The 23,622-nt window shown below is 42.5% G+C and overlaps 1 protein-coding gene across 1 annotated transcript; it reads left to right on the top strand.

The window, feature by feature from the left end:
* The first annotated feature begins 1,758 nt into the window (after positions 1 to 1,758).
* LOC135504802 (protein FAM171A2) lies at positions 1,759 to 23,292 on the top strand. The gene is given in 9 exon segments (XM_064923672.1): positions 1,759 to 1,969; positions 4,120 to 4,347; positions 6,079 to 6,171; positions 7,735 to 7,893; positions 8,394 to 8,573; positions 9,530 to 9,643; positions 14,514 to 14,643; positions 16,403 to 17,703; positions 17,706 to 23,292. Coding segments are annotated over 9 exon segments (2,520 nt in total). The 5' UTR covers positions 1,759 to 1,830; the 3' UTR covers positions 17,882 to 23,292.
* Positions 23,293 to 23,622: the final 330 nt, after the last annotated feature.

Genomic DNA, 23,622 nt, shown 5'->3' with positions numbered 1-23,622 from the left:
ATGTTGGAGCGTTGCTGCGGGGACTTGCTCCCATTCAGCCGCAAGAACATTAGTGAGGTCTGGCACTGATGTTGGGCGATTAGGCCTGGCTCGTAGTCTGCGTTCCAATTCATCCCAAAGGTATTTGATTGGGTTGAGGTCAGGGCTCTGTGTAGGCCAGTCAAGTTCTTCCACACCGATCTCGACAAACCATGTCTGTATGGACCTCATTTTGTGCCCAGGGGCATTGCCATGGTGAAACAGGAAAGGGCCTTCTTCAAACTGTTGCCACAAAGTTGGAAGCACATAATTGTCATTGTATGCTGTAGCGTTAAGATTTTCCTTCACTGGAACTAAGGGGCCTAGTCCGGACCATGAAAAACAGCCCCAGACCATTATTCCTCCTCCATCAAACTTTACAGTTGGCACTATGTATTGGGGCATTCTCCTGGCATCCACCAAACTCAAATTCGTCCGTCTTCATCAGTTCAGAGAACGCGTTTCCACTGCTCCAGAGTCCAATGGCGGAGAGCTTTACACCACTAAAGCCGACGCTTGGCATTGCACATGGTGATCTTAGGCTTGTATGTGGCTGCCTGGCCATGGAAACCCATTTCATGAAGCTCCCAACGAACAGTTATTGTGATGATGTTGCTTCCAGAGGCACTAGTGAGTGTTGCAACTGAGGACAGACCATTTTTACACGCCACCCGCTTGAGGACTCGATGGTCCCGTTCTGTAAGCTTGTGTGGCCTATTACTTTGCGGCTGAGGCATTGTTGCTCCGAGACGTTTCCACTTCACAATAACAGCACTTACAGTTGACCAGGACAGCTCTAGCTGGGCAGAAACATCCTATGACTGACATGGCCACATTGAAAGTACCTGAGCTCTTCAGTAAAGCCATTCTACTGCCAATGTTTGTGTATGGAGATTGCATGGCTGTGCACTCAATTTTATACACCTGTCAGCAACGGGTGTGGCTGAAATAGCTGAATCCACACATTTTTGAAGGGATGTCCACATACCTTTTGTATATATTGTGTAATTTATTTTACTGTATTTTATACCATCTATTGCATCTTGCCTATGCTGCTCTGTCACTGCTCATCCATATATTTATATGTATATATTCGTATTCCATTCCTTTACTTAGATTAGTGTGAATTAGGTAATTGTTGTGGAATTGTTAGAATACATGTTAGATATTGCTGCACTGTCGGAACTAGAAGCACAAGCACACGTCCATAGCAATAACATCAACATTTTACAATTATAAAACGCTTACATTGTACATATGTTTGTCCTCTGTGGTTGCCTGCCTTTCTTTGTTTGATGAAATCAATACTTTTTAATAAATGTTAATAAAATACAACCACCGACTGTTTTCTTGTTGAGATTTGATTTGGCATTCGCGCCGAATTACCATTTTAGAGCAACAACAATGAGGAAGCAGTCAGTGGTTGTACTTGATAAAGGTTTTCTTGAAAAGTAGGCTATGGATTTCAGCAAACAAAGACGAGTAAGGAAGTACCCACGTTTCTTTAATCAACAAGTACAAAATAGTAGCTAATCGGCCATTCATGTTGAAATTAACTTTAAGAATAATGAGTACATTACATTTCCCTTATGAATCGGAACCATATTCGAGGATGTTTATCGCAGTTTAATTTCGATACCACTAGAGGGTAGTAGAGTGAAACCTAGCGTCCACACCAGACAATAAAAGCAAGAGAGAGCTGACAGACGGCAGCTCAGGCTCAACCTCAGCATCTTTTAAGGTGGTGGGCAACCGAGAAATGACTGCGAATTAATAGTCAACAGCTCAGTTACCCGCCCGGGAGAAATATGGATGTATGGCCGCCGAATTTGGAATAGAGATGTAGTTTCAAGGATGTCACCCATCTACATCTCTCGTTTGTTCCTCTTTATTTTTATCTCCGCGGTCTGGGAGACGCGAGCCAAATCTCTTCCAGATCAAGGAGCACTTGGTAAGCTCACGCCATATGGGATGCTGCACAATGAGGGAGGATGGGAGTGGTTGCATTTAAAAAAATGGCTTTTGTTGACAAATATTAACGAAATTGCAACCGTTGGTTTGAAATGATTCTTTGCTAATGATACGAGTCACCGTTTTTCTTAAATTGTATTGTTTATCAATGTCTATGTTGCATCAAATGGATCTTCGGAGCATCCCAATCAGATGAAATAGCTAGTCATGCCGTGAAGCGGGTGTGTTTATAAAAATTGGTAAAATAATCTTTACCTTATCAGCTTTTTGAAGATATGTAAAATCAAATCAAAAACTCAATATAAGCGATCAAATTGTTACAACCTCATTCTCTCTGTCAGGCTATTTGAAGGGCTCATCATGATAAGGGAAAATGTGCCGCTGTAAAACATATAGCCAGCATAGTCGAGGAAAATAAATCACAGGCCTAGGTGTTTACATATTTCTCTTGTTAGTTAGGTCCTAAATCGATGTCCCTTTAGCGGCTATGCTAGCCCGGGGTCAATATATTAATTCATTTAACAGTAACAATGTATCCCGGCCATTCGCGCATTCATAAACTGCTCATGTAGGCCTTGCCATAGAAATATACAGGCCTATATAGTATGTAAAGCATAGTCCCACTCCCAATAAAAAAAAATCTGCTGTATCTATTCTATTCAGCCCTTCATATTTCATATTGGTTCTGTAATTTATTCATTGTATAAATACACCCCCAGCAATGATTTATTTTAGCCTGTGTCCTGAAACACACTAAATTCATTTGTTGAAACAGTAGGGCTCTGTACTGATGGCATGCATGGCAGAAGGAAACACATATGCATGGGAATGCATGCATGTAGCCTGCTATTGGACAGGAACGCTAGAGCTATCAGAATTAAGAATGGCAACATATGTCAATTTAACAGTCGGCCTCGGTCTCATCCTGTAGGCCTACACCCATTCCAGTAGCATTTTTATTTGCCATCTTGAAATACACCTAGTGGAGACTCCTGTATCCACTGAAACCTCCACAGCATAACCCATATCCATGGCATTAGAGAAACAAGATGCGAAACAAAATGTTCTCAGAGGAAACGATCAGTAGGGGGTCCCAAAGTGTCTACTTGGGTGTGAAGCCACACAGCGTTGGATAGGTTTAGAAAGAAAGAATTGATCCATTTTATCTGTTGCTCGTGTTTATTGTATTGGCTTATTCAACTGAAGACCAAATACTGGACTTTGTCAACAACGATAACACCAGCTGCACACACGTTTACTTCTGCAAGTTAGCAGTCGCGAGTTTGGGACTATCACGGTTCTACCTGCATTTTTGTAAAAATGTTGTTTTTGGCTCTAGCCTAGTTCTGTGCAATGTATTCTACCTATCAGAGGTGGCTGGTGGGAGGAGCTATAGGAGGACGGGCTCATTGTAATGGCTGGAATGGAATTAATGGAACGCTATCAAACCAATGGAAACCACGTTTGGCTCTCTTCCATTAATTCCATTCCAGCCATTACAACGAGCCCATTCTCCTATAGCTCCTCCCACCAGTCTCCACTGCTACCCATATAGAACTCTAAATACACCAATTCAGGTTGTTAAGTTTAAAAGAATACCATATACAAATGGCTGACACCATTCAAACCAATGACGGTTCGGAACTTTTTAAGCCAATTTATCTCAGAATCAACTTTTTGCACATACATCCCAAGCTCTCGCAATTTAACTGTTATTTAACAAGGCAAGTCAGTTAAGAACAAATTCTTATTTAAAATGGCGGGCTCCCTCGGCCAAATCCAGACGACGCTGGGCCAATTGTGCGCCGCCCTATGGGACTCCCAATCAAGGCCGGATGTGATACAGCCTGGAGTCGAATTGTAGTGACATTTCTAACACTGAGATGCAGTGCCTTAGACCGCTGCACCACTCGGGGGCCCAATAGGATGACATAGAAGCTGAATTATGACAGCACCATTGTGCATGTTTGAGATTGACGACAGTCAGACTGCACAAAATCACTGGTCTAAAAATCATCCTGCATGCCAAATAACTACTAATTATGTAATCAAGATGATCAATTTCTGCACCTCACCTCACCTCACTCACACTGATCCCCTCAAGCACCGATTGTTTTCATTCCTTTGCAGAGGTCCAGATCAGAGTTCAGGTGTTCGACAACAGTGACCTCTCACCTTTGGCCGGCGCCGCCATAGAGGTTCATGGGAACCGGTCTGTGTTAGCGTCCAGCCAGGCGGGCAGTGATGGCGTGCTTAGGGTGACCTTCCTGTACCACCCGGGGACCTGGGTCATCATTTCAGCGTCCAAACACGACTATGTCACCAACTCCGTCCCCTGGCACGCTAGCCGCATCCCTCGTAAGTGAAAATGTCTATTAGAAATTAATTTTCATTTCAGTTCACGAAAATGTGACGAGACGACAAGACTATTATGTGACTAAAATGGCTGTGACTAAAACTAAACAAACATATTCCAGAGTTTTAGTTGAATGATAACATAAACTAATGAAGAATGAAATGACTAAAATGTGACTAACACCAAAATTCATTTTAATACTGAAACTAAGACTGAAATATAACAAAACTGTTTGACATAGAAACACTGGATTTTAAGGCGGAGTTTTGAAATAATGTTGATTAATGATTAAATCTGGTCAATTATCTGTAAGGTCTCTCAGTTGAGCAATTTCAAACACAGATTCGACCACAAAGACCAGGGAGGTTTTCCAACGCCTCGCAAAGAAGGGCACCTATTGGTAGAAAAAGCAGGCATTGAATATCCCTTTGAGCATGGTAAAGTTATTCATTACACTTTGGATGGTGTATCAAAACACCCAGTCACTACAAAAATACAGGCGCCTAATTCAGTTGCCGTAAAAGAAGGAAACCGCTTAGTTAAATCCCTATGAGGCCAAGGGAGATTTTAAAACAGTTAGAGTTTAATGGCTGTGATAGGAGATGACTGAGGATGGATCAACAACATTTTACTGTAGTTATTACTCCACGATACTAACCTAAATGACAGAGTGAAAACAAGGAAGCCTGTATAGAATACAAATATTCCAAAACATGCATCCTGTTTGCAATAAGGCGTTAAAGTAAAACTACAAAAATATGGCAAAGAAATTAACTTTATATCCTGAATACAAAGCATAATGTTTGGGGCAAATACAACACATCACTGAGTACTACTCTTCATATCTTACAGCATGGTGGTGGCTGCGTCATGTTATGGGTATGCTTGTCATCGGCAAGGACTAGGGAGTTTTTGAGTGACTTAGTTACAGTTTTGACTTAAATCGGCTTGAAAATCAATGGTATAACTGGAAAATGGCAGTCTAGCAAAGATCAACAACCAACTTGACAGAGCTTGAAGAATTCAAATAATAATAATGTGCAAATATTATACTACCCAGGTGTGCAAAGCTCTTAGAGACTTACCCAGAAAGACTCACAGCTGTAATTGCTGCCAAATGTGATTCTAACATGTATTGACTCATGGGGTGTGAATACTTATGTAAATGAGATACTTATGTATTTAATTTGCAATAAATTTGCTATATTGTCTAAAAACAAGTTTTCACTTTGTCATTATGGGTGAATTGTGTGTAGATAGGTGAGATAATTTAAAAAAATCTATTTTGAATTCAGGGTGTAACACAACAAAATGTGGAATACGTCAAGGGGTATGAATACTTTCTGAAGGCACTGTAATTGGTTTGTATGTGTGGGGCTTTAGCTGAGATTGTTCTTTACAGAGTCAAGTGTATTCGTCCAGGCCTCAATTGTTTCGCTGTCGATAATTCTAATGTTATAACTTCTAATAGTAACTGTATCCACTGGTTAAATGTTTTTAGAATAGTCACACACAAAAAAACACAAAAATAGGTTGGTCTGCCACATCCAGACCCACGCAGAAGTGATCCTATCCTTTGTTTCTCTGTCTCTCAAAATAGGTTGAATTCCAAATTGGGGCACCTAGCCGCTTCTCCCTAGGCATTCCTGTAGATCTGAAATCCAGGAGTAGATGTAAGAAATTGGCTAGCTAGACTCAGTCGCGCATTAATATTGGTGTTTTCTCTCTTGCAGTGTATGCATCGGTCAGCTTGTACCTCCTAGTCCAGAGGCCAGGCACCCTCATTCTCTATGATGATGTCATCCAGGTGCTGCATGGATCCCCAGGTAGGCTACAATAACAACCTAAGTGGTATTGCCTAGTTGGTCTTTTTCAGTCTTTCTCCCTAGAACAACATCCAGACTAACTGGGATGATCAATTGAAATGAATAGAAGCCAAACTCTCTTAGGTGGGGGGGACCCATCCTGCCTATACATTTTACATTTGAGTCATTTAGCAGACACTCTTATTCAGAGCGACTTACAGGAGCAATTAGGATTAAGTGCCTTGCTCAAGGGCATATTGACAGATTTTTCACCATGTCGGCTCGGGGATTCGAACCAGCAACCTTTCGGTTACTGTCCCAATGCTCTTAACTGCTAATGGTAAGGGAAACACTGCTTCTTTGTCCTGCTCTCTGCATTACCTTTTCCTCCTAAAGGGGCAGTCTTTACTCAAGACTATTACAGAAATTATGGAAGGAATGTGGTGTTTCAGGTTTGATGCACTATTTGAAATCTTATCAGAGTTCTGAGGCCAATAACAAACATTTATTGTCCAGAATCCACTTCCTTCAAAGAGGGGAGTGACGGTCCAATTTTCACCTGACTCCTCTCTGTTCTTGCACCCAACGGCCTCCAGAGGTTCTCACGTGACACTCTATTTTCTTCTGCTGTCTCCATAGCAACAACCACAGTGGAGTACTTGGCTGCTGTTTTGTATGAGTCCATTTCCCAAATTCATGACTGCATGTCTCATGTCTCAAACATACAGTACTATTGCCTTAAAGGGGCAATCTGCTGTAGATACAACAACAAAGCGGGCACCCCGCCACTGTTTTTGGTAAACAGCTTAGTGTTGGGGCTAGAGAAATGTTACCTCTCAAATTCATAAACAGAGCTATGGGGACTGACCACCCATGACATCAAAATCATAGTTTTAACCATGTTTTGAGGCTATACAGTTTGTTTTGAGTAGCATGTTTTAAGAACAATAACATTCGCTTATATTCTGGGTTCTTATGGGGTACGACAGTTTAACTAAGCCCATGAGGCATTTATAAGTCGTATTCTTCAAGAATCAATAGGTATATATGTACAGTTTTTTTTTAAATGTTTACCTTTATTTTACTAGGCAAGTCAGTTAAGAACAAATTCTTATTTTCAATGACGGCCTAGGAACAGTGGGTTAACTGCCTGTTCAGGGGCAGAACGACAGATTTGTACCTTGTCAGCTCAGAGGTTTGAACTTGCAACCATTCCTAGTCCATTCCTAGTCCAACGCTCTAACCACTAGGCTACCCTGCCGCCCCACAGTGTATAAGTAAAAAAAATGTATGTAGCTACTGCAGATTGCCCCTTTCAGTGTTGATCGTGATGTAGTATTTTAACCTACATACTGTAGCTTTTATGTCAAAAAGTCACTGCCAGGCGAGTGCTGTTATGGTTGAAACCAGACTTTGTTTCATTTTTCATTAGGCACCAGACAAGAAAAGGGACTGAAACGGTGTGTGTGTGGGGAGGGACTACCAGGATTTGTCCAATATGAAACACCATTTTTTTTCCTGTTAAATGCCCTACTGAACATGACCCATATGTCTCACAATTGGCATCTGTTACTTCCTTTATAGGTGCACGGAACCAGCCATTGGTCCAGCTCCAGAGAAAGTCCCTTCAGCTGCCAGCTGATTCCAACTACACAGCACTATCGGCTGTGCTGACTACTGCCAGAAGCCAGTATGAGATCGGGGGCTTCCCGTACCTCCTGGGCCTGGAAACCAACAGCACAGGTTGGCTTGGGAGAAAGAACATTTACATTTTAGTTATTTAACAGATGCTCGTATCCAGAGCGACGCACAATAAGTGCCTTCAATAAAGTAGGTAAGATAACTACATATCACGACGATCATTACAAAATCATGATTGGCCCAGCTTGTTTGGTGGTAGTTGATATCAAGGGCATAGTGTTAGGAATGCTTGTTGTTATAGGCTATGGGTGATCAACATATCTCTCTGTTCATCATATATGCATAGTCACTTTAACCATATCTACATGTACATACTACCTCAATCAGCCTGACTAACCGGTGTCTGTATGTAGCCTCACTACTTTATATAGCCTGTCTTTTTACTGTTTTTATTTCTTTACTTACCTATTGTTCATCTAACACCTTTTTTGCATTATTGGATAGAGCCTGTAAGTAAGCACTTCACTGTAAAGTCTACAGCTGTTGTATTTGGCGCATGTGACAAACTTTGATTTGATTTAACAATAACATGTACACTACAGGGGCAGAGACAGGATGGACAGACTTAACAGCACTGGCGGTGGTCAGCGTTCAGCTCTTTGACCACGATGGGACCGCCATCCAGGTGTCTGACCCGGTTCACGTCTCCGTACCGCTGCCCTCGGATACTCGCACCAGGATCGCCACCAGCATTCCCGCCTGGCTGTACCAGCCCAAGACGGGTATGTGAAAGCTACTGGGATCATATGTTCCAGTTGAAATTCTCATATTCATCCATCAGTCTGTGTTATATATATAGACACAAACATGATAAATAGGTAATCTGGGATAAAAATGACTCCTTAACCCATAAAGCTGCACTTTGTTGAAATCGCTCCGCCATTTCCCAGGTGCAAAAATTCGAGTAGTTTGCCTAATTTAAGTTTATGTGACAAAACAAACATGTACAGTGTAGATAACCATTGTCCCAGCTAAACCGCTGTGAAATATATTATCCATAACCCAAATTATCGTACAGTATTTTTAGCTGTTTGAAGCTGGTGTAAAAAACAGCGTAAAAGACGGATAAAACAAACTTAAGAATGGGAAGCATAAAAATAGCGCCCATAGAACAGATCTACTGACTTGCTTTCAATGAGAATTACAGATCTATAACTCACATATCTATGTGAATTTGGTCAGGTCACCCAAAAAGTTACATATTGCAGCTTTAATCTATATTAAGCATATCCCTGGACTGCATTGAGCATGCTTTTTAGTTCATTAGAAATCTTAAGGGGTCTGCACTTACAGCTTAATGAATTCTTCGATAATGTATTACAAAATCCCTGGATTATTTAGTTTTAGAGACCAATTTCAGACTACCAAAATGACATTATTGAACCTTTTTCTAACTAGGCACGTCCGTTAAGAACAAATTCTTATTTACAATGACGGCCTACACCGGCCAAAACCTAACCAGGACGACACTGGGCCAATTGTGCACCGCCCTATGGGACTCCCAAACACGGCTAGTTGTGATACAGCCTGGAGTCAAACCAGGTTGTCTGTAGTGACACTTCTAGCACTGAGATGCAGTGCCTTAGACTGCTGCGCCACTCGGGAGCATATGTTTGAAAGCTTTTAATTTGTTGCCTAATAAAACATTTATATGTTGGGTGTGTGGATTTTGTTGCAGGTCTGTGGGTCCGGAATGGAACTGGCTACATTAAAAAAGAGGGCACACAACTAATCTGGAACGTGGTCGTTCCTCAGTTGGGGTATTGGGTCGCAGCCTTCCCTTCATCTGCAGGTACTGTAACTGGCTAATCGCCTTGTACTACGTCTTGGACATTTTGTTAGGATCTTAATTTAAGCCAGTTTGCTACAGCAGGAAAATAATCATGCAGCAACTAGAAATATGAATTATTAGGTGGATTATAATTCATGGACATTTTTGTAGTGGGTGATACATTTTTCGTTAGGGTAAATCAAGTCTGAAGTCGAAATGAAAGACTTTAGAAGCTTTTTAAACACTCAAATACACTACAGGTTTGCATTTCCTGCTATGCAGGAAAATTCACAGCAACAAAACAGTGATCAAATTAAGATACTACATCTGTAACGGCATCATCGACAAACTAACCAATTTCATCATGCAATGCTCGTTGAACCCCGGTTGTTTTCTTTCCGCCACAGTGCTTTTGCACACTGCACCACAATATATCGCTCAGATATTTCCCTTTTAGCCCACAAATATACAGTACCAGTAACTAGTTCTCTACTGCACATATTTCTGATTTTCATAGAAAAAAAGTATTCAATCCTATTTTAGGCTTTCGAATGTATCCTAGACTCAAATCAAATGTATTTATATAGCCCTTCTTACATCAGTTGATATCTCAAAGTGCTGTACAGAAACCCAGCCTAAAACCCCAAACAGCAAGCAATGCAGGTGTAGAAGCACGGTGGCTAGGAAAAACTCCCTGGAAAGGCCAAACCTTGGAATAAACATAAAGAGGAACCAGGCTATGAGGGGTGGCCAGTCCTGTTCTGTATGTATCGGGTGGCGATTATAACAGAACATGGCCAAGATGTTTAAATGTTCATAAATGACCAGCATGGTCAAATAATCAGGAGTAAATGTCAGTTGGCTTTTCATAGCCGATCATTAAGAGTATCTCTACCGCTCCTGCTGTCTCTAGAGAGTTGAAAACAGCAGGCCTGAGACAGGTAGCACGTCCGGTGAACAGGTCAGGGTTCCATAGCCGCAGGCAGAACAGTTGAAACTGGAGCAGCAGCACGGCCAGGTGAACTGGGGACAGCAAGGAGTCATCATGCCAGATAGTCCCGAGGCATGGTCCTAGGGCTCAGGTCCTCCGAGAGAGAGAAAGAGAGAATTAGAGAGAGCATACTTAAATTCACACAGGACACCGGATAAGACACGAGAAGTACTCCAAATATAACAGACTGACCCTAGCCCCCCGACACACAAACTACTGCAGCATAAATACTGGAGGCTGAGACAGGAGGGGTCAGGAGACACTGTGGCCCTATCTGATGATACCCCCAGACAGGGCCAAACAGGCAGGATATAACCCCACCCACTTTGCCAAAGCACAGCCCCCACACCACTAGAGGGATATCTTCAACCACCAACTTACCATCCTGAGACAAGGCCGAGTATAGCCCGCAAATATATATTTTTTTGCCTCACGGCAAAGCTTTGCCATAAGGGTACTGAAACTCAAAGGAAAATATGATATTTTCAGACCATTTATTTGAAATAAAATATAGTAGAAACAAGCACTCTTTTCATAAGAACATTTGTTCAGGACATATTTGTATTGTGCATTAAGCACAATTGTCTCTCCCCTGGTCTGGATCACTCATAGATGTGAAAAGGTTTTTAAGAGCCACCTAACTAACGAAGGCTTTGGGAAACACCTCGGCTACTGAAGATAACATCGTAAGTTGGTTCTCATGATGATTTTCAGGCTATGAAGGCTCTGGGAAACGAGGCCCAGTACCATATCTCGTTGGGAAATGTTTTGCTCCAAAGAAATGACATCCCATGTAGCATATAAACACTATTTGGACTTTGTTAATCACTTGAAGTACTGTGAAGGTGATATTATCCTACATCAATGCTCTGCCATGCTAAACAGCATGTACAGTATGTACCATTCTTCCTGTATAGTGGTGCACTTTCTCCGTTGAACATCTTTGGTGAAATGACAAAGGTGTTATGCCCCTTCCCCAATCCCACAAGAAGATGAGCCATGCTACAGTATACTGATCAGACCTGAGTTCAAATACTATTTGTTGTATTTCAAATACTTTGAAATGTATGTGAAAGTAAGTGTTTGTTTCTTTGTAAATACAAGTGGTTGAATATTGGAATGTATTTTGAATTACACTTGGAAAGTATTGGCATGTATTTGAGACAAGTGTATTTTCAAGTACAAATATTTAAATACTCCATGCATTTGAACCCAGGTCTGATGCTGATACTCAGTCCCCAGCTGTTTCATTCCAGAAGGTTCCTCCCCCTGTCTTCATTCACACTCCTTCACAGATGTCACAGGATTGGGAAAAAAAAATAACATTACATCCTGCATGTCCAAACATGTCCACTGTACAAGTTTCTAACCCCTACACAGAGACGATGTGATCTGCGGAGTTCAAGGCAATACACCATTTCAACAAGCCGCACCACAAGACAATAGACATCTTTCTTGGCGAGAGCTCTCAAACTATATGCAAATGATCTCTCTATCACTAAAGACATTCATATGCATAATTATTGATTTAATGGTATGCCAATTTGTTGTTTATGACTAATGATTTATTGATGACGCACTGTCCATGTCGTTAGGTTGATCATATGTTTTACTTATGTTTTATATTGTATGACATCACATGTATGTATGTTGCTGCATATGTACCAAGATGTTCAAAGAAACCTAAACATAAACAAACCACACATGACACATCGAAGTTACAGGGAGAGGGACAACTGCTTGGAATTAAATATACAGTGCATTTGCAAAGTATTCAGACTTTGTTACGTTACAGCCTTCAAAAATTGATGAGGATTTTTAAAAAATCCATCTACAAAAAATTCAAAACAGAAATACCTTATTTACATAAGTATTCAGACCCTTTGCTATGAGACTCGAAATTGAGCTCAGGTGCATTCTGTTTCCATTGACCATACTGGAATTGTTTCTACAACTTCAATTGATTGGTCATGATTTGGAAAGGCACACACCTGTCAATATGAGGTCCCACAGTTGACAGTGCATGTCAGAGCAACAACCAAGCCATGAGGTCGAAGGAATTGTCCGTAGAGCACAGAGACAGGATTGTGTCAAGGCACAGATCTGGGGAAGGATACAAAAAAAAAATTCTGCATCATTGAAGGACCCTAAGAACACAGTGGCCTCCATCGTTGTTAAATGGAAGAAGTTTGGAACCACCAAGACTCTTCCTAGAGCTGGCCACCCGGCCAAACTGAGGAATTGGGGGAGAAGGGCCTCGGTCAGGGAGGTGACCAAGAACCCAATGATCACTCTGACAGAGCTCCAGAGTTCCTCTGGGGAGATGGGAGAACCTTCCAGAAGGACAACCATCTCTCCAGCACTCCACCAATCAGGTCTTTATGACAAAGTGGCCAGACAGAAGCCACTCCTCATTTAAAATGCAGCCCTCTTGGAGTTTGCCTAAAGGACTCTCAGACCATGAGAAACAAGATTCTCTGGTCTGATGAAACCAAGATTGAACTCTGGTCTGAATGCTAAGCATCATGGCTGGAGGAAACCTGGCACCATCCCTACGGTGAACCATGGTGGTGGCAGCATTATGCTGTGGGGTTGTTTTTCAGCTGCAGGGACTGGAAGACTAGTCAGGATCGAGGGAAAGATGAACGGAGCAAAGTACAGAGAGATTCTTGATGAAAACCTGCTCCAGAGCGCTCAGGACCTCAGACGAGGCCGGAGGTTCACCTTCCAACAGGACAACGACCCTAAGCACACAGCCAAGACAATGCAGGAGTAGTTTTGGGACAGGTCTCTGAATGTCCTTGAGTGACCCAGCATGTCCTTGAGTGGCCCAGCCAGAGCCCGGACTTGAACCCAATCGAACATCTCTGGAGTGACCTGAAAATAGCTGAGCAGCGAAGCTACCCATCCAACCTGACAGACCTTGAAAGGATCTGCAGAGAAGAATGAGAGAAACTCCCCAAATATAAGTGTACCAAGAAGACTCGAGTCTGTAATTGCTGATAAAGGTACTTCAACAAAGTACTGAGATAAGGGTCTGAATACTTACACAACCGTTCAAAAGTTTGGGTTCACTTAGAAATGTCCTTGTTTTTGAAAGAAAAGCACATTTTTTTGTCCATTAAAATTATCAGAAATACAGTGTAAACATTGTTAATGTTGTAAATGACTATTGAGCTGGAAATGGCAGATTTAAAAAATTGAATATTTACATTGGCGTACAGATGCCCATTATCAGCAACCATCCCTCCTGTGTTCCAATGGCACATTGTGTTAGCAAATCCAAGTTTATCATTTTAAAAGGCTAATTGATCATTAGAAAACCCTTTTGCAATTATGTTAGCACAGCTGAAAACTGATTAAAGAAGAAATAAAACTGGCCTTCATTAGACTAGTTGAGTGTCTGGAGCATCATCATTTGTGGGTTTGATTACAGGCTCAAAATGAAAAAACGATTTAATCAATGTATAAGGCTGTAACGTTACAGAGGGTGGAAAAAGTCAAGGGGTCTGAATATATTCCCGAATGCACTGTAATCCCTTTAGTTGTAAGTAGGCTTCTGCTTCAATCATGGTTCAAATACATTATGTAAAATACTATAATATTACTGGTGTGCTTGATTTAGCTTGGAATTGGCACTTTTGGGACTACTCCACTGTTTCCATTGTACCAGGCAAAGTAAATCAAGCACCGTTCCAGTATTTTAAAGTATTTGACCCAGGTCTGCTCCACTTTTTCTTCCACTCAGGCGTAATCCTGGGTTTCAGGTGCGCTTGATTTAGCATGGAGTTTGCACTTTTGGAACTACTCTATTGGTTACATTTTATCAGGCAAACTAAATCAAGAGCAGCTCCAGTATCTGACCCAGGCCTGCTTCGATGGGCTTTGTCTTTCATGCAGGCGTGGGCCTGGGCGGTCACTCTGGCCTGAGAGACATCACCACCTACCACACCCTGTTCCTGCTCTCCATCCTGGGTTCGCTGGCCCTGCTGGTGCTCATCCTGCTCTGTGTGCTGCTCTACTACTGCAGGTGTGGAGCACGTAGACATACAGTGGGGCAAAAAAAGTATTTAGTCCGCCACCAATTGTGCAAGTTCTCCCACTTAAAAAGATGAGAGAGGCCTGTAATTTCCATCATAGGTACACTTCAACGATGACAGACAAAATGAGAAAAAAATCCAGAAAATCACATTGTAGGATTTTTTATGAATTTATTTGCAAAATATGGTGGAAAATAAGTATTTGGTCAATAACAAAAGTTTCTCAATACTTTGTTATATACCCTTTGTTGGCAATGACAGAGGTCAAACGTTTTCTGTAAGTCTTCACAAGGTTTTCACACACTGTTGCTGGTATTTTGGCCCATTCTTCCATGCAGGTCTCCTCTAGAGCAGTGTTGTTTTGGGGCTGTTGCCGGGCAACACGGACTTTCAACTCCCTCCAAAGATTTTCTATGGGGTTGAGATCTGGAGACTGGCTAGGCCACTCCAGGACCTTGAAATGCTTCTTACAAAGCCACTCCTTCGTTGCCCGGGCTGTGTGTTTGGGATCATTGTCATGCTGAAAGACCCAGCCACGTTTCATCTTCAATGCCCTTGGTGATGGAAGCAGGTTTTCACTCAAAATCTCATGATACATGGCCCCATTCATTCTTTCCTTTACACGGATCAGTTGTCCTGGTCCCTTTGCAGAAAAACCGCCCCAAAGCATGATGTTTCCACCCCCATGCTTCACAGTAGGTATGGTGTTCTTTGGATGCAACTCAGCATTCTTTGTCCTCCAAACACGACGAGTTGAGTTTTTACCAAAAAGTTCTATTTTGGTTTCATCTGACCATATGACATTCTCCCAATCTTCTTCTGGATCATCCAAATGCTCTCTAGCAAACTTCAGACGGGCCTGGACATGTACTGGCTTAAGCAGGGGGACACGTCTGGCACTGCAGGATTTGAGTCCCTGGCGGCGTAGTGTGTTACTGATGGTAGGCTTTGTTACTTTGGTCCCAGCTCTCTGCAGGTCATTTACTAGGTCCCCCCGTGTGGTTCTGGGATTTTTGCTCACCGTTCTTGTGATCATTTTGACACCACGGGGTGAGATCTTGCGTGGAGCCCGAGATCGAGGGAGATTATCAGTGGTCTCGTATGTCTTTCATTTCATTTCCTAATAATTGCTCCCACAGTTGATTTCTTCAAACCAAGCTGCTTACCTATTGCAGAGTCAGTCTTCCCAGCCTGGTGCAGGTCTACAATTTTGTTTCTGGTGTCCTTTGACAGCTCTTTGGTCTTGGCCATAGTGGAGTTTGGAATGTGACTGTTTGAGGTGGACAGGTGTCTTTTATACTGATAACAAGTTCAAACAGGTGCCATTAATACAGGTAACGAGTGGAGGACAGAGGAGCCTCTTAAAGAAGAAGTTACAGGTTTGTGAGAGCCAGAAATCTTGCTTGTTTGTAGGTGACCAAATACTTATTTTCCACCATAATTTGCAAATAAATTCATTAAAAATCCTACAATGTGATTTTCTGGATTTTTAAAAATAATTTTGTCTGTCATAGTTGAAGTGTACCCATGATGAAAATTACAGGCCTCTCTCATCTTTTTAAGTGGGAGAACTTGCACAATTGGTGGCTGACTAAATACTTTTTTGCCCCACTGTAGGTCTCACTTCTAATGGGCTTCTACATTATGAACATGTGTCAGGAACAAACAACAAAATAATGCATTTTTTGTTTATTTTTGTCTGGGGTTTTGTTTGTTTTGTCTGACTTTTTTGTTTTGTTCTTTTTCCAGACGGAAATGTCTAAAACCACGGCGACAACAGGGAAAGCCACACACTGCTCTGAACAGCTCCAAGCGCGACCAGGGCACCTCCACTTCCCGCCTCAATCTCATCTGTGGCGGCCATGTTGAATCAGGTCCATCCAATGATGCCAACAAATCTGACCCATCCCCCTCACGAGACTACCAGAGCTCGCGGGAGGAGTTCGCCAAGCACGTCCCCGCCCACAAGCTGCGGCATTCGAAGGTGAAAGGAGCCTCGGGACCTCAGAGGGGCGAGAGCTTCCCTATGAAGGTGACCCGCGCCACAGACACCAACAATCTCGACAACCCCCTGCTACTGCAAGAAGACTACTCACGGAACTACAGCCCCATCATGGAGGACGACAAGGACTCGGACTACCACATACGCTGCCACACAGCCAACGACAATCGCGGCTACACCTCAGACGGGGGCTCCCCACCTCGTTTCCTGTCGGACAAGTCAGACAAGCCTCCCGAGTACTCTGCGGCCGCCGCAGACCACCTGGCCCGCCCGACATCGCTCAACACGCAACCGGGCCAGATCATCTTCTGCCACTCCATGGACCAGATGAAGGAAAACATGTACCGAAGCATGGTGCCCACCTTGGTCATACCGGCCCATTACATGCGTATGTCCTCAGACTTCTCCGGGAAGGAGCAGCAGCAGGATAAGGAAGGGGGGATGCAGATGGGTGCCGGTCAGTCACACCATCCCCAGCAACAGAGCCAGCACCAGCAGCACCAGCAGCAGGGCGGCTCCCAAGGGGATGACTCAGAGGGTCAAAACTGGAACTCGGACCCATCCCAAGGCCCTGTGCGGATCCCTGTGCTCTTTAACGACTCCACCATGGCACAGATGAATGGCGAGCTGCAGGGGCTGACTGAGAAGAAGCTCCTGGAGCTGGGCATTAAGCAGCACCCACGCGCCTGGTTCATCTCAATGGACGGCCGCGCCAACCACGTGCGCCATTCTTACATCGACGTGAGCAACGACCTCAGCAGCGGCGGAATTGGCGGGGGAGGAGGTGGCCCCAGCTGCAGCACAATCCGAGAAGCCAACCTCGAAGGACCCATGGACGGCACCCAAGACCGCAAGGCTGCGGCAATCCGTAAGGGTAAGGACGAACGGTGGGGAACTGGTGGACGGAAGGGTGGTGGCAGTAAGGGCATGTCCAAGCTGGCATACCAGGAGCACAGCGAGCCCAGCAGCAGCGAGGGTCGCCCAGTGTCACCCGAGGAGAATTCCCTTACCCCGCTGCTGGACGAGGGGCCCTCGTCGCGGGGCTCCACTGTCCTCGGAGAGGCCGCAGCCGCATGAACAGCGCGCGCAGCAGCAACAGCGAGAACCGTCGCGACTCCATGACTAGCCCAGAGGACGACCCGGACAGCAAGGATGAGAACAAGAAGAGTCCGTGGCAGAAGATCGAAGACCGGCCTCTCATGGTGTTTCCCCCTAAAAAGTTGTAGGCTAACATCTCAGGCTCCACTCATATGGAACATAAGAGTTGGTCCAGTAGTCAGGGCAGTTATACAGCCATTTTGAGACACCTAGAGAAACAATAAAAGGAAGGTGAAGGAGTAGCATTTGACCGAAAGAAGATCCTAGAAAAGCACAAGCCTGCTTGATAATCCGTCAAATGGTACTATTTTAATGACAGCCTCTTTCTGTGGTTTTTGTGTTTCACTTATTCGATCACACCCCTAATTCCCATCATTCTTCTCCATGTCTTTACAAATCCATTTTTGAAATCCCTCTCAGTAAATTCAACTCTGAGCCACTGACTTTGGAAATAACCATCTTAACGAAGAAAACACAATGGCTATATTTGGAGAGAACTAACCTACAGTATCTTGTTGCGACTGAAATAATTTGCCCAGTATTGTGAATGAACTTCTACATGAGAAAGACAAGTTACTTCAAGGACAGGACTACCCTCTTCTCTCCTGGACTTGTGTACTACACATTTATGAAGGCCAGGGTCAATTCCATTTCAGTTCAGTCAATTCAGGAAGCAAACCGAAATGTGTCATTTACGTTTGCGCCAGGAATTGGCTGAATTAAAATGGTACCAAAACTCTGATATAGGCCCACCTTGAGTTTTAGTGGTTGTAATTCTGTCACTTTGGTCTGCCTGCTTCCTGGACCATAAGGAGATACAGTATCTCTGTGAAGACATTAGCACACATTATCCCAAAGCATAAATGTGTGGAGATTGTGTTTTTTTCTTTATGGTTTTCTATTTGGAGGATTTTTATGAAATGATAGTTAGTGTAAAATATCTGTTGATCTCCATTTGTCGTGTGTACAATTATGTACTTTTAATGTGAAATGTGCATTACTCCTTCAGGGAAATGTATTTGCAATTCTTTGTGTTGTAATGATTTATTATATTACTGTAAGCCACTTATCTGAGGTGGGATCTCCTACAATTTTGCACAGATTTGCCATCCTGTTACATGCCACCGGCCATTTTATATTCCACGGGTTTTATTTAGAATTTTTTCTGTTTTTGTGTTTGGAATACCACGGTTGCTATGGGAGATCATGCTGTCTCAATGCATATGATATAAGCATTTGTAGGCCAATTTCGAAACTGTAGAATAACTGCATTACCTATAATGCTCTACTCAACCATCAAAAAACTTCTCCGTCCATTGGACAACCCCTCTCTTACAATCACCACCGACCTCTGACAGTTTTCTGGCCTTCAGGCTATCTACCAACAGCTGCAGTAGTCTCACCCTTCATCTGCCCCCCCCCCCCCCCCACCAGGACTACCTGACTCACAACCTGTGAACAGACATAATGTCCTCCCTTGTCAATGAAACCACCATTACTGAACTCTTTTCTAAATCCAAAACCAAAGCTCTTTTGACCCAATGCCCACTGTCTTAGTTAAGGCATGCCTCCCTGTTCTCTGCCCCTTGGTGGTCAAGATTGTAAATGCATCCCTTACATCTGGCATTGTTCTTACTCCTTTGAAAACAGTGTCTATAACTCCCATACTGGAGAAACAGGGCCTGGACTCTGAGATCCTCATCAACTACGGGCCTATTTCAAACCTACCCTTCCTCGCCAAGCTGCTTGAGTGGGTGGTAGCGACACAAATCCAACAACACATGTCCTCTCATGATCTTTTCAAACCCCTCCAGTCAGGCTTCTGGGCTATGCATAGCACTGAAACTTCCTTGATAAAGGTAGTTAACGATCTCATCTGTGCTGCTGATGCTGGGAACATCTCCATCCTCATCCTCCTGGACCTGTTTGCAGAATTTGACACGGTCTGTCATCAGATTTTAACTGACCGCATGGAGAGGCTTCTTGTAGTTTCCGCAACACTCCTTGCCTGGTTCCACTCTTATCTATCTAATAGACAACAGTTTGTTTCCCTTGGCAACTGGAGGTCTGCCCCAGACCCTGTATCATAAGGTGTCCCACAAGTCTCAGTGTTAGGTCCATTACTGTTTAGTATTTACATGCTACCCCTTGGTCAGATCCTGTGTCAATTTGGATTTCACTGTTATGCAGACGACACACATCTACATCCACACAAAATCCAACTCCGCTATGCCACCCTCCTCTGTGGTTGACTGTCTAAAAACTTGGATGAGCAATAACTTTTAAAAACTAAACGAATCATCATGAAACTGGGTCAATTCAACATGACAATCAGCGGCTGCACCATCCTCTCCAACTCCACAGTCAGGATACACAGTGTTACATTTGAACCCCACATCCCTAACATCACCAAGGCAGCCTTTATCCACCTCAAAAACATCTCATGACTTATACCCTCTCTCACTGACATCACAACCCTCATCCATGCCTTTGTTTTATCATGCTGGCCTACTGCAACGCCATTCTCTACGGACTCCCCAACAAAACACTGGGCAAACTTCAAAATTCAGCTGCACGGGTACTCCCACACACCAGATCTTGGGACCACATCACCTCCCACCCTCATCAACGTCCACTGGCTCCCAGTTCAATACAGGATCAATACAGGATCAATATGCTCATGCTCACCTGCAAAGCACTCAATGGACTGGCGCCAACTTACCTTACTGACGTCCTGCACCCCTACACTCCCACCTATTCACAGCGCTCCTCTGACATTGGCCTTCTCACCATACCACGCACCAGGCCCCGCTCTTTTTTTTTTTTAGCTGTGCAGCTCCTCAAGTCTGGATCTCCCTCCCTCTTCATGTCAGAACCGGACAATCCATACACATATTCAAGTCCACACTAAATAGACACCTCTTCACACAGGCTTACCCGGATTCTCGGCTGCTTTAGCTTTTATCCTCTGTCTAGTTCACTTCCCTGGTTAATCTGTCATTGTGTTTAGTGTTCTCCATGGTTAGTCTGTCCTTACGTTTAGTGTACTTTTTTATATACTCAATTATTTTATGATGTGATTTTAATGCTTTTTATCCTGCTGATTCTTGTGTGTATGTAAAGTGACTTTGGGTGTTGTGAAAAGTGCTTGAAATAACATTTATTTTTGTTATTATTATAATGCCCATTGACTGAACATTCCAAATTACTATGGCAATTATGCATCACACTGCTACCATGGCAATTATGCGTCACAATATGAATTATATTTATACTGTGTAGGGCAGGCCAGTAACCTTTGCAACCAAATCATTGTATTGTACCCCAAAAAATAGGAGAGGGGAATTCCATTTTCTCATATATTTTCTAGTTTTTATTTAGACAGATTCAATTGCAAGGGCACACAGAGGTAACGAGGGGAAAAGTTGGAAGGGTCAACTCGGGATTGAACCCGGGTCTCTGGCAGGGAGTCGCATATAATATGTCACACAAAGAGTGATTTTTTTTCGTGAGCAATTGGCAGTGAGCAAAATAACCATAACATTTTAAATAAACAGGAAGTTGCAAATAGCTTATTAGCAGCATGAATTTCTGCTTTGTAGGTGGGGTTATTGAGTGAACAATTATGTGATGGTTGCAGTCCACAAAGATAAAATTGCATTGAATCAAATGAATCAGATCTATTGATTTACCGCCTGTAGTGCGGATGTGCCACTGGTGTATTGTATATAGCTATCAAAGGTGACGATGACAATTTGAAATGTCGGTCATGATGCACAACCTTTCCTTTACTTCCAGGGTCTTCAGTCATTTGTGTAGTAGTGATACACTTTGCCCAAATTTGAGACATTTCTGCTTTTCTCCTGTGCCATTTGGTTGTTTGCTTGCTGTAAATAATATTTAGCTTTGAGAGTCTACCTTTTGGTTGAAGGTTGCATGTATGAAATAAGCAGAAGGCACCAAAAAAAAGGCCATGCAAATCTGTACCACTTTTCTCCTGTAAGTGCCTTTTACATAGGGTTGACTGGCATGGAGGGCCTTTTCAAAATGCAGTCCAAGAAGGTTTTACATCACCTAAGCTAATCTTGTCAAATGGACAGACACAAAAATGGAAGCACACTGCATTTAGTTAAGAACACACATATCTTCCCCGGGGGAGAGCATGCATGCTAAAATTGATCAATGACTCATTTTGTGTTCAATATGTCCTTGTGTTCATAGTTTCTTGTGTCTATCATTGCTCAACAAATGTGGTAGACTAAGTGATTGCTATTTATTGTACAAGTTTGATAAGTGACAAATTCAGAGAACTATATAAGATTGTGTGTGTATATGTACTGTATGTGCATGTAATAGTAGAGTAGAGTGTTTTTAATGGAAAGTCTTTTTTGATAATATCCAGAATGTTGCTGGCACACATGAAGTATATCAAATTCTGTTGCCAAATGTACACACATTTTAGATGAATTTCGCTCTACTCTTAAAATTCACTTCCGGTCTTAAATGTTTACAAGTACAACATACTGGCCAATATGCTCTCACTGTAGATTGCATCACAATTGCCTATGACACTTAACAACTGTGAATCATATTTCTTACAGATGTAAATGAAGAAATGCATAGCTACAGTACAACACAGTCACAAAGAGTTGGTGCAGTAGATCTGTTAATGGATGTAATACCATTGAGAGAGATTGTAAAAATAGACAAAAAGTTATTAAAAATGCAACAATGCGAGGGTAAAACATTATTATGTTGCAGTACATTTGTTTTCTCTCTGTTATAAATGGGGAGGACTGTTTATATTGACAGTAGACTTTTATGAATTTCTTGTTTTTGCTATTTTCAAAGTTGTTCTGAATAATGTTGACTTAAATGTATAGTATGGCTACCCTGACTCTGGATGAAAAATTGTATAGCCCTATTCTAATGGATTCCCAGGTCTATTCTTGCCAAATTATGTCATTTTTTTCGTACAGGCTGTCTATAACCTTTTCCAATGCAGTAAGACAATGTGATGTCGTGTTTGGTTGGTTACAAGAGGCAAAATAAATGTTCAGAATCTCCCTACCTACTACTAGGCCGGATATGACAGCATCTTGATATTAGTGCAATTGTGAATTTGTTTAGTTTGATACCAGACCTTGAATTGAGCAAAATTACACAAATAGATGCGTTCAAGTTTTTCCCAAAGTATTTTTAAAAGTTTTGTGATATCACAATATTACAAAATCAAAAACAAACATACCTGTACACAAGTCTGAGTAATGTCCTGCAAATCTTACTTGTGGTTGTGAATTCAATAAATGTATGTTGGGGTCATCTAACTTCCATCCAATACCCTGATTGCACAAAAACACATTATTGTCACTATTGTGTATAAAGAGCAGCTGTATATTAAAAACATCTTTGGGAGTGGAAGAGGACACAACACGTTGTATATTATTCTGTGTGAGAAAAAAAAGGTCAGTTTGTAAACTGTCAATCGATTCTGTACATGAGATGAGATAGAAATAAACTTGTTTGCGCTGTCTAACAATTACATTGGTGATGTGATTTTGTGTACATTTTTATCTCTGTTTGTTCTCATCCGTTCACTTTTGTCCTTAGCCGCTACTTCCATCCTTAGCCACACCATCCATCCATATCTCTCTCTCTCTTTCTCTCAATTCAGTTTCAATTGGCTTTATTGGCATGACGTATTGAAAGCACAATGTTACATTACAAAAGAGTAATAATTGGACTACCGTAATTTCCGGACTACAAGCCGCTACTTTATTCCCATGCTTTGAACCTCGCGGTTTATACAATGACGCGGCTAATTTATGGATTTTACCCGCTTTCACAAGATTCATGCCGCCAAAAAACT

The sequence above is a fragment of the Oncorhynchus masou genome, chromosome 18 (assembly GCF_036934945.1).
Source record: "Oncorhynchus masou masou isolate Uvic2021 chromosome 18, UVic_Omas_1.1, whole genome shotgun sequence".
In the NCBI taxonomy this organism is placed as follows: domain Eukaryota; kingdom Metazoa; phylum Chordata; class Actinopteri; order Salmoniformes; family Salmonidae; genus Oncorhynchus; species Oncorhynchus masou.
The sequence above is the reverse complement of the archived record's forward strand: the minus strand, read 5'-3'. Positions and strand labels throughout refer to the sequence as shown.